The following is an 18,213-nucleotide window of genomic DNA, read 5'->3' as shown; positions in this document are numbered from 1 at the left end:
CGCTCCTATCACGCGTACACGATGTCTCTTCCGTGCTTGCTTGCGTGCCTTCTCTGTTTACTTTGAGTCGGTTACGCAGCAAACAAGGATCTGTAACCAAACATGTTCTGTAACCAAACCCGTCCCAACAACGGCTTTTCTATCACGTAGTAGTATAGTTCTGCTACACCTGTGCGCGTACCTCATGCACTCGGCTTGCACTCGAAGTCCGCGCCTCGCTCCCTATCGCCGGCGCGTCGCGGAGTGTCTCTAACCGTGATTCTGTTCTACTATCGTCGTTATCGCCAAGCGCTGCCACTTCTTCTTTGCGCCCCGTTAGTTGTGCAGTAAGCGTAACAGCCCACCTCCCCTCCCCCCTCCCGCCCCAACGAGGGGCATCGCTGGCGCCGCCGGCGTCTCCAATCCCGTCACTGCCTCCGGTGTTGCTCGCGATCGGAGCAAGTACACTTTGATGATCGCCGGCGCCTGGATCATTTGGGTCGCTGCTACCAGCGTGTTCGATTGGGCCCGCGGATACCTGGCAGGGCGCGACTTCTTGGATTACTCTGTTGGGACCCTCGACGCTCCCACCCTGGCGCTGCAGGGAAGCGTCGGTGTCGGCGCGGAGGCGTCGTCGACGACGAAGAGTGAGTCGCTTTTTTTTTTTTTTCTAGGCACCACGTGTTGATGAAGCGGAGCGAAGGCGTTTACTGCTTCGCTTGGTTTTATGTTGTCATTTCGCTATTTTCAGTACTGCCAGTCTCGCTATATAAAAGGCCATGGCACGGAGTCATAAAGTACGTGCGATGGAACGCAGGGTGTGACATTAAAAACGAAAATGCGCAACGCAAGCGCGGTGACGATAAATAACTACGAGAGCTACCCTGCTGCATTTTCATGTACGACCACGTTTGTAAATAACATTTTTCGTCAGCATTAGTTATTGCAACAATTTAATAAAACGTCTGAAAATATATACGCTTGTTTTCGATACGTTAACCTAATGCATAGACGCCGCATATAGCATATTCCTGTATTCTGAGAAGTGAGCGTGAGAATTCAGATCCGTAAACAGCAGTGGGTATTTGAATGAAAGCCATGCCTGATGCTACAATCAATGGATATGCACCGACAGATAGTGTGAAAGTTCGTGTACTCGATCGCAAGCCGTTGAATGGGTATCTGCTCTTTATTTTTGTAGTTTTTTTTTTTAGTTTCTTCTCTATCCAAGCGGCTCTAGCGGTGTTTTTTTTTTCTTCGTTGTTGCGTTCGCGGTCTCTCTCTTGGTGTGTGTGTGTTTGTGTGTGTGTTAGTGTGCGTGTTAGTGTGTGTGTTAGTGTGTTTCACCAGTGCAGATTCATCGAGATAGAAACAGCACTCGATGTCTATAGATATGTTCGCGAACGCTAGAACACTTTTTTTCTTCGTTGTTTTAATTGCAAATGATTTCTCGGCGTTTGGTATAGGACTGGTTTATTTATTTATTTATTTATTTATTTATTTATTTATTCTTGTTTGTTTGTTTGTTTGTTTGTTTGTTTGTTTGTTTGTTTGTTTGTTTGTTTGTTTGTTTGTTTGTTTGTTTGTTTGTTTGTTTGTTTGTTTGTTGATGCTGCGGTCCACATGGGCTATGCCAGGAGCGGCGAAACTACGAATAAAATGCGATAACATGTGCTGCGAACATAACAAGAGTTCAGAATAACGTGCGAACAGCACAGAATATTTTTGTGTAGAGCAGTAGCTATAAAATATTCAGTAATAAATACCATTCAAATCTGTAAGTCACAGGAGAAAAGCACGGGGTGAAAAAAAAGCGTGAGAATATGTGATATATGATAGCATTAAGCGTCTTCGATGGATTGTAAGAACTGGAATAAAGGCAACGAGGGAATGTTAACGGGTGCTAGGTTCCACCGTTCAACTGCATGTGCGCAGGAAATAGCTGCACACTTAAATTTGTCAGTAAGTGCAGGAAAAGTCGCAATCTTAAGAGCATGGTGACAACGGGTGAGGATGTGTCCTGTTAGCAATAGGTGAAAGGTATCACTTCACCTATCACAATTTTTTATTCATATAATCATTTAATGTGGAAAAGCGGGCGAGGTACTGTAGTTGTTGCCAACATCTCAAAGCCGCAACTAATTATTAATTAATTAATTAATTAATTAATTAATTAATGAAGCAAGAAAGCACCACACGTGCGTTGATTACTCTATTCACTTTCTAATCGTGCCCCTATACAGTCGCCTGTTTCAGTTACGATAGAGCGAAAGCAAGAAAAGAAACGCTTATGTGCGAATGGCGCTCGCGTTAGTTTGAAACACGGTCGGTACAGTCTTCGTGCTTTATGTGTCTTCAAGGTGATTTAAGGAACGCGCATGCGGAAGCCTACTTGTGTTTCCCACAAATGCCGGTTCACATGTCTGGCTGGTTTGTGATTTCGTTCTCCATGATAATTAACCCAACCTAAACACAAATTCGTGATCTATCGGTGTCAGATTTCACCCCAGTGTCTCAGCTGAGCACAGGTTAGGCTAGATGCTGAATTTCTTTCTTGTTCTCATTTTGAGAATTCAATTCTTTTACTTTGAAATTTATCCACCTTCTCCAATCTCTCGGGAACGAACATCTTGCTACAGCCTCATGTATAACTGAAGGTGCGAATTTTTTTAGTTGGAAACGTGTAGTATCTAAACTTACAAGGCATGCGCTGAGATGGTATAGGAAAAAACATGAGGGACAACTCAAGGTAAAATGTCGTTGTCTAAGCTTCATGAGTTTAATGACGCCTTTACGTCAGTGCTCTCTACGCGGGGTTCATTGGCTTCCTATTGCCTAGATTCAGATACCATGGCTTACGTTTTTATTCTATCGCGGTTAAAAGACGTAGAGCCTTGGAGTGCACACTGAACACATCCACTCTAGGTGATCGACCGAAAACCGCGTAGTTCACAATAAAAATAAGAAATGCTAAAGAATTCAAACCAAATTGGAGAGCAAGGTAGGTTAGCAACAAGAGAGATGGATTGGATGCAATTATTTTTAGGAAAATGCGGGATTAAATGGAGAGATAAAAACAAAAGTAATCGAGCTCTTTCTTTCTTAAAAGAAAACTTTTAGTGTTCAAGTCGACTGTGTTGACCCTACAAGGAAATTTTGGATGGCAGTGCAAGCCTTCCCGTCGCTGTGACCAAGAGTCGAGGCAAAGTGTGTACTATAGCCTACAGCCTACCGGTCAAGCTGACCTCGCGTGCAGCATTTCATAGAGAGTTTATAACCCGCATAAGAGTGAGAAACTCCAGGCGGTTGCGGTGTAGAGCTCGGTACGATAAGCAGGATGTCTTGCGTCAAACGCATGCACCTCGAAGAAGAACTGTGATCAGACTGAGCGATAGCGAACCAATTAGTAACAAGGTTGTTTTTTTTTTTTTTTACGTGAAAGGCAAAGGGTTCACAAGAAAAAAAAATCCCGGTTCATCCATCCTTTAGAAATGATTGGCAACTTCAATGCTCTTCGAAATCTATGTTATGGTTCGTGCGTAACACACACGCACGCAGGCACGCACTCACGCACTGGGTGAAGTTCCTGAAGAATGCAAATAGCATCAAAACAGACTTAAAATTGTCAACAGTGCGTGAACGAGGGTATATATCCTCAGCCTAGAGGCAACGTTCCGACACGATGACTTGTCTTCGTTTTTATGTGTTTTGTACGTGTCTGTATCTTTCCTACCTAACTGAATGTTTAGCGACGCGTCGAAGCATGTCTTTGGGCGTCGATTGCCTTCGGGTGTCGCACACCGGATGTTGCCGCTCGACGCGAAACATAACTGATATCACTGAATCTTCCTATCGCGACGTTTGCACGGAGAAAAGTGCGGTTCTTCAACTTATTTTTGGTGCCAGAATAACGAGAGACTCCGGTCTTTTTTGCCCCTCTTTTCCAATTTTTTATTTTGTGTATTGTACTATACACACCTGTTATCATTAGTCTTGTGCTGCCGTGTCCAATTGCGCTGCTTCGAACGCTTTCCGCAAACGTCGAGATTAAGGTCAAAAGGGCACTAACGAAAAACACTAAATCAGTTTCAATAGATAACGTTACTCCTTCAAAGCTTTCTTTTTCATTAATTTTGCGCTAGTAGGTTGATTATCACAAGAAAGAAAATGAAAAATTCTTTTTTTTTTTCCGCCGAAAACGCAAAGCCGGTACGTAAGTGTGATGTCATATACTTTAAATTGTTTTCTCGTAGCTGGACCCTTGCGGTTCGGTAAAAGCTATTGAAGAAGCCTGCTATGTTCAGTCTTTCACTCATTTAGAACACAATTTACTCCATCTTTATCGATAACAAACTTACGGCCTGAGCATACGCCGTCGAAATACGTGACGTCACAGCGAGATGGTGCGAAAACTTCAAAATGGCGTCGCCACCCGTCTCTTCTTCTGACGTCACTTCTGGCATACCAAACCTCGTCTCACGAAATAATTGTTTTTTTTTTATCATAGAAAAGTAGTTTAATAGCAAAGCCAAAATTTTTTTTCTCTTTAGTATTTTTTTTAAAGGCGCATCAAGGAGAAAGATAGAAACTTAGGAAAAAACGGCGATTTGCGCAAAATTAATATGGCATAGGCTCTAGGAATAGCAGAGGAGAATTATTAGTAGAGTTTGCAGAACAGAATAATATGCGGATAATGAACACCTTTTTCCGCAAGCGGTTTAGTCGAAAGTGGACGTGGAGGAGCCCGAATGGTGAGACTAGAAATGAAATCGACTTCATACTCTGCGCGAACCCTGGCATCATACAAGATGTAGACGTACTCGGCAAGGTACGCTGCAGTGACCATATATGATGGTAAGAACTCGAATTAGCCTAGACTTGAGGAGGGAACGGAAGAAACTGGTACACAAGAAGCCAATCAATGAATTAGCGGTAAGAGGGAAACTAGAGGAATTCCGGATCAAGCTACAGAACAGGTATTCGGCTTTAACTCAGGAAGAGGACCTTAGTGTTGAAGCAATGAACGACTATCTCATGGGAACCATTAAGGAGTGCGCAATAGAAGTCGGTGGTAACTCCGTTAGACAGGAAACCAGTAAGCTATCGCAGGAGACGAAAGATCTGATCAAGAAACGCCAATGTATGAAAGCCTCTAACCCTACAGCTAGAATAGAACTGGCAGAACTTTCTAAGTTAATCAACAAGCGTAAGACAGCGGACATCAGGAACTATAATATGGATAGAATTGAACAGGCTCTCAGGAACGGAGGAAGCCTAAAAACAGTGAAGAAGAAACTAGGAATAGGCAAGAATCAGATGTGTGCGTTAAGAGACAAAGCCGGCAATATCGTTACTAATATGGATGAGATAGTTCAAGTGGCTGAGGAGTTCTATAGAGATTTATACAGTACCAGTGGCACCCACGACGATAGTGGAAGAGAGAATAGCCTAGAGGAATTCGAAATCCCACAGGTAACGCCAGAAGAAGTAAAGAAAGCCTTAGGAGCTATGCAAAGGGGGAAGGCAGCCGGGGAGGATCAGGTAACAGCAGATTTGTTGAAGGATGGTGGTCAGATTGTTCTAGAGAAACTGGCCACCCTGTATACGCAATGCCTCATAACCTCGAGCGTACCGGAATCTTGGAAGAACGCTAACATAATCCTAATCCATAGGAAAGGGGACGCCAAAGACTTGAAAAATTATAGACCGATCAGCTTACTGTCCGTTGCCTACAAAGTATTTACTAAGGTAATCGCAAATAGAATCAGGAACACCTTAGACTTCTGTCAACCAAAGGACCAGGCAGGATTCCGTAAAGGCTACTCAACAATGGACCATATTCACACTATCAATCAAGTGATAGAGAAATGTGCAGAATATAACCAACCCTTATATATAGCTTTCATTGATTACGAGAAAGCGTTTGATTCAGTCGAAACCTCAGCAGTCATGGAGGCATTACGGAATCAGGGTGTAGATGAGCCATATGTAAAGATACTGGAAGATATCTATAGCGGCTCCACAGCCACCGTAGTCCTCCACAAAGAAAGCAACAAAATCCCTATAAAGAAAGGCGTCAGACAGGGAGATACGATATCTCCAATGCTATTCACAGCATGTTTACAGGAGGTATTCAGAGGCCTGGAGTGGGAAGAATTGGGGATAAAAGTTGATGGAGAATACCTTAGCAACTTGCGATTCGCTGATGATATTGCCTTGCTTAGTAACTCAGGAGACCAATTGCAATGCATGCTCACTGACCTGGAGAGGCAAAGCAGAAGGGTGGGTCTGAAAATTAATCTGCAGAAAACTAAAGTAATGTTTAACAGGCTCGGAAGAGAACAGCAGTTTACGATAGGTAGCGAAGCACTGGAAGGGGTAAGGGACTACATCTACTTAGGGCAGGTAGTGACCACGGATCCGGATCATGAGACTGAAATAACCAGAAGAATAAGAATGGGCTGGGGTGCGTTTGGGAGGCATTCTCAAATCATGAACAGCAGGTTGCCACTATCCCTCAAAAGGAAAGTGTATAACAGCTGTGTGTTACCAGTACTCACATATGGGGCAGAAACCTGGAGACTTACGAAAAGGGTTCTGCTGAAATTGAGGACGACGCAACGAGCTATGGAAAGAAGAATGATGGGTGTGACGTTAAGGGATAAGAAAAGAGCAGATTGGGTGAGGCAACAAACGCGGGTAAACGACATCTTAGTTGAAATCAAGAAAAAGAAATGGGCATGGGCCGGACATGTAATGAGAAGGGAAGATAACCGATAGTCACTAAGGGTTACGGACTGGATTCCAAGGGAAGGGATGCGTAGCAGGGGGCGGCAGAAAGTTAGGTGGGCGGATGACATTAAGACGTTTGCAGGGACAACATGGCCACAATTAGTACATGACCGGGGTAGTTGGAGAAGTATGGGAGAGGCCTTTGCCCTGCAGTGGGCGTAACTAGGCTGATGATGATGATGATGATGATGATGATGAAAAGGAAATGGAGAGCCTGGTACGTACTTCCTCGAGGAAGGATGAGGACCGAGCTATTTCATTCCCTGTAACGTTCAGATTCTCTACACACGGTATACAGAAAATTCTGAACAGCTGCCACATCAGAGATAACGCGTTGAAAACAGAAAAAAAGAAAGAACGGAAGCACGATAGCCGTTATATGGACTGAGTTCCTACTCTGAAGTACAACGCTTCGGGCGCATAGGCGACAGCAGAACCTTCAGGTCAGCAATCTCCGACTGATTACAGGAGCGTCACCTCATTTAGTTATTTTATCGCTGGTATCTCACTAACTTGCCTGACTGTCGACGTTCATTAGGAGGACGCTGGATTTCCTGGAACCAACAGGCCGTCTAATCGCTTCGCTTCGCCTCTGTTTAATCGAGGGAGTAAGTACGCCGAACAATATACATCGCGTCCGCATTGAACGGGAGTGGCGCAAATTAGATGACATTCTGCCTGCCGCACAGGTGATACTGAAAGAGCTTATTCGCAAGGCCATACATGCCCGGCCAACTCTACCGAATTTTTCTTAATGTTTACGGATTCAGGATCGCCCTGCGATTTTACAAATTTTGCGCATTTAATTCTACAAAAAAAGAAATTTATTTTATCTGCGAAAATTTTCTGAACCTCACGAAAGATGGGACGGCATAATCGGTGTTTATTAAGCAGGGTAAAGCGGCAACAGCAAAGTCGCCAAAGAAGTCACTCTCGTCTAAACAACTACGTGTTGCTTTCGATATCCGCTGTCCTATAGGTTTGCCGCTGCCTGCATTCTGCGTCTAAAAGCGAACGATCGTTAATAAAGTACGTATATATCCCACAAATGGCGTTAGCTCAGGGGATACCCGCCGTGGTTGCTCAGTGGCTATGGTGTTGGGCTGCTGAGCACAAGGTCGCGGGATCGAATCCCGGCAATGACGGCCGCATTTCAATGGGGGCGAAAACACCCGTGTACTTAGATTTAGGTGCACGTTAAAGAACCCCAGGTGGTCCAAATTTCCGGAGTCCTCCACTACGGCGTGCCTCATGATCAGAAAGTGGTTTGGCACGTAAAACCCTATAATTTTTTTCAGGGGATACTTAAAAAAGAAAGAAACGCGCAATATTCCGCCCCTTGTCAAACTCTCGGGATTTTTGCGCGTGTTTAAATTTCGCAGGTTGGCGCGTAGAACGCATAGATACGAAATTGTTTCGCACTTTAGCTTAACCTTCGGGCCCAACTCCGACGCGGCCTATTCAAATACATCTAAAACGCAAGAACGTTTTTATGAGATAACTCCTGGACCGATTTTGATGAAATTTGTTGCATTTGAAAGAGAAAGTTAAATTCTAGTGACTGTCGGAAGCGGAATTTTGATTTATCGCTTGAATTTTCTTAAAACGATTTTCAAATATTTGACCGTTTGAAAAATATAGAAGCACGAAGTTTAAAAATTTATAGCTCTGCATCAAGAACTGATATCGCGGTTCTGTAAACGGCATCCATTAGATCATTCAAAGCGGACAAGTTCAATATGTCATTTTACATCTTACTTGAATTTGTTACGTTGGTTACAACGGTTTTGCAAAAGTTGTATTTCCCTATGATTAATTCTTTTTATATTCATGTGTAACATGTCAATTTTGTCCGCTTTAGATGTACTATTAGATGCAATTCACATAATTGTATTATCATTTTTAGTGGTTGAGTTACAGAGTTGTAAAGTTGATAGTTTCGTTTTTTGAAAATGTTCGATTTTCGCCAATTCTTAATAAAAAATTAACGACGTAACTCAGAAATTCGAAACCAACAGTCACTAGATTTTAAGTTTGTCTTTTAAATGCAACAAACCTCGTCAAATTTGGTGCAGTCGTTGCCGAGAAAAACGAATTCTCCTTTTACATGTATTTAGATAGGAGCACTCGAGCTAAAGCTTCCTCTTATGTGCCGAACATATTAACAAAATTCAGGAAAACCGGAAGTAAAGGAAAAAGCCTAAGAGCAACCAGCATTTTTTTTTTTCGTTTAGTTTACGGGAAAACAAAATTATGCTATGCGGAGGATTTAATAGGTACTTTTATTATTTGAAGGATAACAAAAAATTGTCAAATTCTAATATTGCTAAAAAAGAAAGTCCATTTACACTGACTATAACAACACTTGAACGGAGAAATTCACTACGGTGAAGTTTATCATAACGAAAATGCGAGGCCATAAATCACTGCGTATGCGTGATAGCTGTGCCCTATCTAATCACAACATAATAAGGGACACAAGGAACGCACTTCCCGAAATAGAGCCTCCGTTTTCAGTAAACACTCGTCCTATCTCTGGCCTGATTTCTTGTTTTGATTACCTTGAGGGGATTGGCTGTCTTGCGAAGATTTAGCTGTCACTAGGACTCTAATGTATATCACATAAAAAGCCAGCAGTGAAATCGAGATATCAAGTCTAGCTGTTATTTTTTTCTCTTTTGTTTGTTTGTCTGCTTACTTGCTTGCTTGCATTTTTCTTCTATATGGCATTTCCCTCCCCTCTCCCTTTTCTTTGCAAAGTAGCATGTGGGCTAATATTTTGTACGTCGGATGTTAAAGAAATCGCTTTCTCTCCGTCCCGTTCTCATGTGTTAAGCGACTAGAATGCCTTCAGTTTCTCGTATCGTAAAGCTGCTATGAGCGCCTGGAGACAACACTCGTATGTTCAAAACAGCGACTGAAACGCAATACTCGTACAGCACGGCGGCCCCCACGTTTTCTGCGCCAGCGGTAGGCGCCGGGGTCACGGAGCTGATTCATTTTTTGTGTCACATCAAAGCCAGAGTCTTGTTGACGCGTCGTGACTACACATTCGGCCCCACTCGGCGATTACCCAGCGCTTACCCGTGGCACCAAAAACGCAGGACGCCATGTTGTCCGAGTATCGCGTTTCAGTCGCTGAGCACTGTATACCTCCAGTTCTCAGAAAAGGGAGAAAAAGTTGACGTATACTAGGAAATGCGGTGTACGCTGCGGATCGTCTTGTCTCGGCCGTGTGCATAAATGCCACCGAAATGTAGTAGACGACGATGCGCAGTATCGGCCGTTGCTCTCCCTGTCTGCGACACTTCAGACGGTCGACAAGAGCCAGCGCGGCTTTATTGAAGTAACCACAGTCGGAACGTTAACAAAAGGACGCGAAAGAGTGACACTCTAGTCTGATAAATTATTTTGAAGTTTTTTTTTCAAAGCTATAGTTCGGATATTTTCGTGATAGTACGTATAGATTATAATGGTCGACGGGTTTTTCGTTTCTGTTTGCTTTTTCATCATTTTTCTTCTTAAATTTTGCGCCGAAACAGCCGCACGGGTATACGTTTCTGTGACGTCACGACTTTCAAAGTACATTATTCTATTTGAGCCGTCGTGGCGGCAATAAGACTTCTCTGAAATCACTTAAGTTCAGTATTTGACTTCTTTAGAATGCAATGTCTTTTACCTTTACCGATAAACCATTATCTAGACCCGAGTAAACGCTGTCAAAATCTCTGACGTCACGGCGTCACGTCGAAACGCTGAGTTTCGAGAAGTCTTACAGCACCACAACGGCCCAAATACGAGAAAATGCCTTGAAATTCGTGGCGTCACACTGACGTACCGCGGCGCTTCGAGCTTCCGTGCGAAATTCAAGAACGATACTTTTGCCTTCACTATCACGAGCAGTAGTCAGCCTATTACGGAGAAACTATCAAAAGAAACATTTCGAAAGATTGCTGTACTAGTGTAAACGGATTTAGCATTGATATTATGTGCATCTTTAATCACGCACTGCAACGCGCGCGTGTTGTACTTTTACTACAGTGCTGTCGAGCAGTCCCCCTCCCGGCATTTACCGCCTTTTCTGTGAGATTAAAAAAGTTAAGCGATTAAAAAAACGACAAGCACCGGCGGATTTCATATATGATGCGCAGAACAATCTCGCGCAAGCTGTGCGCAGCTCGAGAGAGTATTACTTCAACACTTCCTTGCCTAATTTTATCAAAAGTGACCCCAGTAAATTCTGGAATTGTATCGGTGAAAAGAAAAAAAAAACCGGTATCACATATGGCAGTCGACAGAATCAACGTAACGGATCAGAGAGCCATTGCCGAACATTTCAATGTATAATTCCAGAGCGTGTTTAACACTTCCGTTTCAAACTGTGCATGTAACACGACGGTCTTTTCACGTGCAGATGCACCCTTCATTTCTTATCCTGGTATGGTATCTATGTTACCAAATTTGAAAACCGAAACATCGTCCGGTCGGGACAATATTCCAAACGTATGCCTCCGACAATATGCTTTACCCCTTGTTAAATTTTTGGTTATTATTTTTCGCACTTTTTTGCTGACTTCACAACGACCCAGTGATTGGAGGACAGCCCGAATCGTACCCATCTTTAAAAAGGGGTACCGCGTGACACTAGGAAATTACGGTCCTATTTCACTAACCTCGCAATGCTGTAAAATTATTGAACATATCATAGCTACTAGTATAACAAACTTCCTCGGAGAACTCTGCATATTGACCAAATATCAGCATAGATTTCGGAAAGGATTATCAACAGTAACTCAACTCGTCACATTATTTCATTCTCTGGCATTGACCCTCGATAGACGCGGTAGGATAGATATGCTTTTCTTGGATTTTTGCAAAGCCTTCGTTAAAGTTCCTCATAGAAAACTCCTTTTCAAACTTGAAACAATAGGCATTCCACAAATACTTGTCTGCATTTCAACGTATTGAGTAATCGCAAACAATGTGTTGGTGTAGCGGATCAACACTCGGGCTGTCTTCCGGTCACATCAGGTGTACCTCAGGGCAGCGTGTCAGGCCCTTTGTTCTTTATATTGTATATTAATGATATTGTTCATGTTGTTCGCCCTGGTGTAGAAATAAGCTTGTTTGCTGATGATTGTGTTTTGTTTAAAGAAATTAGTTCCACTGGCGACTACAATGTTCTCAACACTAGTCTGGGCAATATACATCAATGGTGTGTAAAATGGGGAATGACCCTTAACACGAGCAAAAGTGTCTGCCTTCCAGTAACTCGCCAAAAAAAAAAAAATCTGTTGTCATATGCGTATACATATTAGGGTCTTCACCATTACAAGAAGTAAGTTGCTATAAATATCTCGGTGTAACACTCACTTCAAACCTGTCTTGGAATCTTCATATTGATAATATTTGTTCATCCGCCTTCCGCAAGCTTTTTGTCCTTAAACATGAACTTAAAACTGCTCCCACTAATGTTAAGCTGCTCTGCTATACTGCTCTTGCGCGGCCAAGACTGTAATATGCGTGCACTATATGGGATCCTCATACTAAGCGCAGCATTGATTGTCGTGAACGTATTCTGAGAAAGGCCGTAGGGTTTATTTTTAATATATCTTCTGCATTAGACTCACCTTCTGATTTGATGCAAGGAAATGGCATTCCTCTATTAGAAGCACGAAGGCAAAAATTTAGATTAGAATTTCTTTCTCAACTCCTGGAAAATAAGCTAGCGCTAGATGCATCAACATGTTTGTCACCCTTAAGTAGCAGGCCCACCCAACACCACAATGAAAACGGCCTAGCCCCATATTTTTCTCGCACAGACCTATTTAAGTTTTCTTATTTTCCGAGAACCATTAGAGAATAAAACTGCCTTATCAAAGCAAGTGATCAAACTGTGAAGTAACCTTTCTGAGCCCGTATTATTGTTGCTTTTTTCGTTGCTGTTTCTTTTGTATTTCTTTTGTATTTGTATCGACCACCCTGCTTGGACCATGAATCCGCAGTATTGTATAGACAAAATTTTAAAAAAATAAGTAATCGAATACAAGCATCTGGTAAAAAAGAAACGCTAAACATAAGTACTAAAGTAGCTGAGAACGGCAGAGTCACGGAGCAAGAATTATTGAGGAGGCGAAGCAGTGCTCGCTCGGCCGTCCCGCTAAAGTCGCGGCGTCGATGGATATATACATCCATATATCGATGGATATATGGATGGATGTTACGAGCGTCCCCTTTGGAACGGGGTGGTGGGTTGCGCCACCAAGCTCTTGTTATTATATCGCCTAATGTCCTACCTATATTAAAAAAGAAGAAACGGAAGGGAAAAAAAAACACGATGTATTCCCATAGTCAAAGTTTCTGAACCCCTACTGTGAACTTTGTGTTTGTACGCCGCCGTTGTTTGACGTTTCCCTACTTCCACCAATCTTCCAATCGCCTCTTACCAGTCTCTATTGCGGGAATGTTTACTTTACCCCTGCTCTCGCTGAACACAAGGACTTCAAGGATGCCAGTAATGCCTAAATCGACCGCTTAGCAGCTGCCTTCACATTCTAATAAAGCAGGCTCCATCGTTTCCCTAGCTTTAGAGCAACAAGCACATGCTTCTGCTTCTTTCTTATATCTCGCTCTATAAGTGCGTGTTCTAAGGCATCCTGATCTCGCTTCGAAAAGTAGTGAGCTTCCCTTTGAGTTATCATAAATTGTTTCTTTCTTTATTTCGTTTTTTCACCTTAAGTAGTTACTCGTGGCAGGTTTCTTTTCCATTGACACCATTTAGGAGATTATCTCAGCCTCTCTGACTTTCAGCTTGACGTTCTTTGTTGTTGTGCTGCTCCCCATTTAGGCTGCATACTTGCTGGTAAGCTTCCTATTTATTTTCCTCCACTGTGAATCAATCTTATTCCTGGTCCTCGTACGGCGCCGAAGCGCCCCCTGTTGTGAGTTGGCTCGCCTAGAAGGCAAAAAGTGCGCGGCGCGCTCTGCAAAGAGGCAATATATGGGACGATATCGCAATTTTTGTGCGTCCCGCCCATAGAAGAACATGTAAACGCAGTTTCCGCCGCAGCTCAACAGATGGCGCGTCGGACGTGTGGCCAATAGGGTCACTATAATCATCACTTTCCTCCTCGCCCGACCGTGACATTATCGGGCCACCCGCGCGTGCTTTCGTGGCCTAGCCAGACTCCTCTCCTGAAATACTTCTTTTTCCGTGGGCAGAGTGTTCCTTTAAGGCGGAAGCGATGGGCCAAGTTCGTGTTGTTGAATTTCGCGGCCACAGAGCGGAGCTGATGACGTAAGCGGGATTTCGCGGATTTTGTATTATCTTTTTCCTGGTTGCGAAGGGGTTTTTTATGTTAGAAGAGGTCCGAAAGCGTCCCAGTTTTGAGTCTTAGACATATTAATGTACTGAACACATTGTAAAGTCCTCCGTTAGCAAGAATGTTAACTCTATGCTCAGAGAGGTTGAAAAAATACACGACGACACAGAGCCTTAGTGCCGGAACTTTATTGTGGCGTCGCCACCTGGCGCTCGCTTTCTTTTTCTTCTTATTTTCTTTTTGTTTACTAAGCCTGCACTTATATGGTAAGACTGACATTATTAGAAATTCAGAGTGTGGAGTTAACGAAGCTACATGAACGTGACATTTTCTTTGAACGCCCTTTAACTTGCATTCCGTTCTTCTTGGTACTCTCTTTCTATCTCTCTCAATTGTCATCTTCATATGATATCGTTCCTCATCGAGTTGGCGCGTAGGAAAAGGAATCGCGGTGGAACCAACGAAAGAACTCCGCAGGAGAAAAAAGGAAACGGCAATACACGCCACAAACGCCAGATTTATAACACCTACAAGTATACAGCGTCATGTCACCTGTTGCTTCATGTTGCGTCGCGTCTTTTCTCTGATACCACCGCACTCGAGACGGTAGTGGGTTTTTTCCCCCCAGGAGTCAACACTCTTCCTTCCTACGCAGTTGCCCTCGATTGAAATCGAAGTAGAAGCGTCTTGGAGGAGCCAATATGGACCGATCTTCTTCGAGGCGCACATATCTGACACTTTGGGGTATGGTACAACCAACGCCCTTGACAGAGATGCCGCCAAACAGGGCACGGTTGATAGTTGGGCCCGTACAGCAAACAATTGGAGCAATACGTGACGCCACTATCGAGTGTCCAGAGTATCGGCACGATGGCCGCGGTGCAAAGTGTGAGGGGGTCTGGCTGTCGGGTGTGTCAGAAAAGACGAGATTGGTCGATAAGCAAAAGCTGGCACGGGAGTCCGAGTACGGGATATTCCACACGTCACTTCCGTTGTTGTTGACCTTAACAGACGCTGTTGACGGCGTAAGTGCACGCACGCGCCTCCGTGGTTTCTGCGGGCCCGATACGCGCGATCGTTCGCGAGGCAACGTCGCGTATCGCAACTGCGTAAAAACCACAAGACCGACACCGTCGTGGATAGCCTGATTGGCAGCGGCTTTCGTCAGCTTATACGCTATGTGGGTGGCTGGTTGAAACTCGTTCCGGAGCCCCTGCCAACGCACGTGGGACATGGTCCTCAATGTTTCTGTGTGAAACTCTGGTATATCCCAAGGGCGCCAATACCACGTCAGAGATTGCGATCGTCACCTTCCGAATCGCGCAATAATTGTGTTTGGCGCTGATACCGGCGCAGCGGTGTGCTTGTTATCGCATCAGATGACGGCTCCTGAATGGTCGCCGTAGCTTCAGAGGCCGCAGCGTTTCGTCATCAGTTATCGCGCCAATTTCCTTTCTTCTTTTGTCTTGTTTTGTTTTTGAAATCGTAAAAGAGGTGAATTTTATCTCGAAAGTGTAATAACTGGCGCTTCGTGACCGATCGCTCCGATAACTGATTACGGTACCTGGCTGTATTCACCGTACAGAGATCTGAAACTTTTGATGATCGACGAAATTTTTCTGGCCAGGCAAGCACGAATGTGACCCTGACAGAAATTTCAGCTTTATATATCGCGACAGCTGTGCGTAGTTGATGATTGCCTAATTACAAAAAGCAAGAAACAATCTATATATACATTGCGCGCGCACACACACGTGTGTGTGTGTGTGTGCAATGTATATATATATTGATTGTTTCTTGCTTTTTGTAATTAGGCAGTCATTAAAGCTAATGGTTACGTTTGCAGATATCATTCGAGTCCTTGATGCTATTCTAAAGGCGGAAACTACGCATAGCTGTCGCGATATATAAAATAGAAAGCTCAAGTTTCTGGGTCATATATGAGTCTTAGCTGTGTCGCAGGAAAGAGGGCAGCTCAAATAGAGTAATGGTGTAGAATAAGGTGACCGCCTCATAAAGGCGTTGATACCGAGTTCGATCACCTGTCACAGACAACTTTTTGTTCAACTACAAAGTTCTTTATGCTTTTTTCTTCGTGATACCCGTATCGGGTTTTCTTTGTGTAGCTCAGTGCCGCAGTTGTGTGGATGAAAATTGTCCCTTTCGCTAAGCTTTTTCTAGGTTGCTGGACACTCGTCCCGTCTCTGCGTTAAAGAACCCTAGGTAGCCAAAGTTAATCTAGTGCCCTTTACTAAGGCATCACCCACAGCCCCAGTGCGGCTTTGGGGAGCTAAACTCTACGAATCCACCGAATCAGATCCTCTCGTTTATGTGCTTGTAGGCGCGCGCGTTATATCCCTTTCTTCTTCTTCTTCTTCTTCTCCTCCTCCTTTTATACTTGCATAAGTTGTTGCTGCAGGCATACTGTCATCGTCACCGTCAACCTGGTTACGCCCACTGCAGGGCAAAGGCCTCTGCCATACTTCCCCAACTACCCGGGTCATGTACTACTTGTGGCCATGTTGTCCCTGCAAACTTCTTAACTTCATCCGCCCACCTAACTTCCTGCCATCCCCTGCTACGCTTCCCATCCCTTGGAATCCAGTCCGTAACCCTTAATGACCATCGGTTATCTTCCCTCCTCATTACATGTCCTGCCCATGCCCATTTCTTTTTTCTTGATTTCAACTAAGATGTCATTAACTCGTGTTTTTCCCCTCACCCAATCTGCTATTTTCTTATCCCTTTACGTTACACCTATCATTCTTCTTTCCATAGCTCGTTGCGTCGTCCTCAATTTAAGCAGAACCCTTTTCGTAAGCCTTCAGGTTTCTGCCCCGTACGTGAGTACTGGTAAAACACAGCTGTTGTACACTTTTCTCTTGTGGGATAATGGCAACCTGCTGTTCATGATCTGAGAATGCCTGCCAAACGCACCCCAGCCCATTCTTATTCTTCTGATTATTTCAGTCTCATGATCCGGATCTGCGGTCACTACCTGTCCTAAGTAGATGTATTCCCTTACCACTTCCAGTGCCTCGCTACCTTTCGTAAACTGCTGTTCTCTTCCGAGACTGTTAAACATTACTTTAGTTTTCTGCAGATTAATTTTTAGACCCACCCTTCTACTTTGCCTCTCCAGGTCACTGAGCATGCATTGCAATTGGTCCCCTGAGTTACTAAGCAAGGCAATATCATCAGCGAATCGCAAGTTACTAAGGTATTCTCCATTAACTCTTATCCCCAATTCTTCCCAATCCAGGTCCCTGAATACCTCCTGTAAACACGCTGTGAATAGCATTGGAGAGATCGTATCTCCATGCCTTACGCCTTTCCTTATTGGTATTTTGTTGCTTTCTTCATGTAGGACTACGGTGGCTGGGGAGTCGGTATAGATATATTTCAGTATTTTTACATACGGCTCGTCTACACCCTGATTCCGTAATGTCTCCATGACTGCTCAGGTTTTGATTGAATCAAACACTTTCTCGTAATCAATGAATGCTCTGTATAAGGGTTGGTTATATTCCGCACATTTCTCTATCACCTGATTTATAGTGTGAATATGACCTATTGTTGAGTAGCCATTACGGAATCCTGCCTGTTCCTTTGGTTGACAGAAGTCTAAGGTGTTCCTGATTCTATTTGCGATTACCTTAGTAAATACTTTGTAGGCGAGGGACAGTAAGCTGATCGGTCTATAATTTTTCAAGTCTTTGGCGTCCCCTTTCTTATGGATTAGGATTATGTTAGCGTTCTTCCAGGATTCCGGTACGCTCGAAGTCATGAGGCATTGCGTATAGAGGCTGACCAGTTTTTCTAAAACAATCTGCCCACCATCGTTCAACAAATTTGCTGTTACCTGATCCTCCCCAGCTGCCTTACTCCTTTGCATAGCTCCCAAGGCTTTCTTTACTTCTTCCGGCGTTACCTTTGGGATTTCGAATGCCTCTAGAGTATTCTCTCTTCCATTATCGTCGTGGGTGCCACTGGTACTGTACAAATCTCTACAGAACTCCTCAGCCACTTGAACTATCTCATCCATATAAGTAATGATATTACCGGCTTTGTCTCTTAACGGATACCTCTGATTATTGCCTATTCCTAGTTTCTTCTTCAC

At 43.7% G+C, this 18,213-nt stretch overlaps 1 protein-coding gene across 1 annotated transcript in view; it reads left to right on the top strand.

Moving 5' to 3' along the window:
• Positions 1–323: 323 nt before the first annotated feature.
• HPS4 (Hermansky-Pudlak syndrome 4 protein) overlaps positions 324–18,213 on the top strand; it is a 45,687-nt gene continuing 27,797 nt past the window's right edge. The window contains exon 1 of the mRNA XM_075684681.1: positions 324–626. Within this exon, the coding sequence (XP_075540796.1) occupies positions 452–626 (175 nt within the window). The 5' untranslated portion in view covers positions 324–451. The remainder of the gene's footprint in view (positions 627–18,213) is intronic.

The sequence above is a fragment of the Dermacentor variabilis genome, chromosome 3, assembly GCF_050947875.1.
Source record: "Dermacentor variabilis isolate Ectoservices chromosome 3, ASM5094787v1, whole genome shotgun sequence".
Taxonomy (NCBI): domain Eukaryota; kingdom Metazoa; phylum Arthropoda; class Arachnida; order Ixodida; family Ixodidae; genus Dermacentor; species Dermacentor variabilis.
Note: the sequence above shows the minus strand (reverse complement) of the source record. Positions and strands in the feature narration are given on the sequence as shown.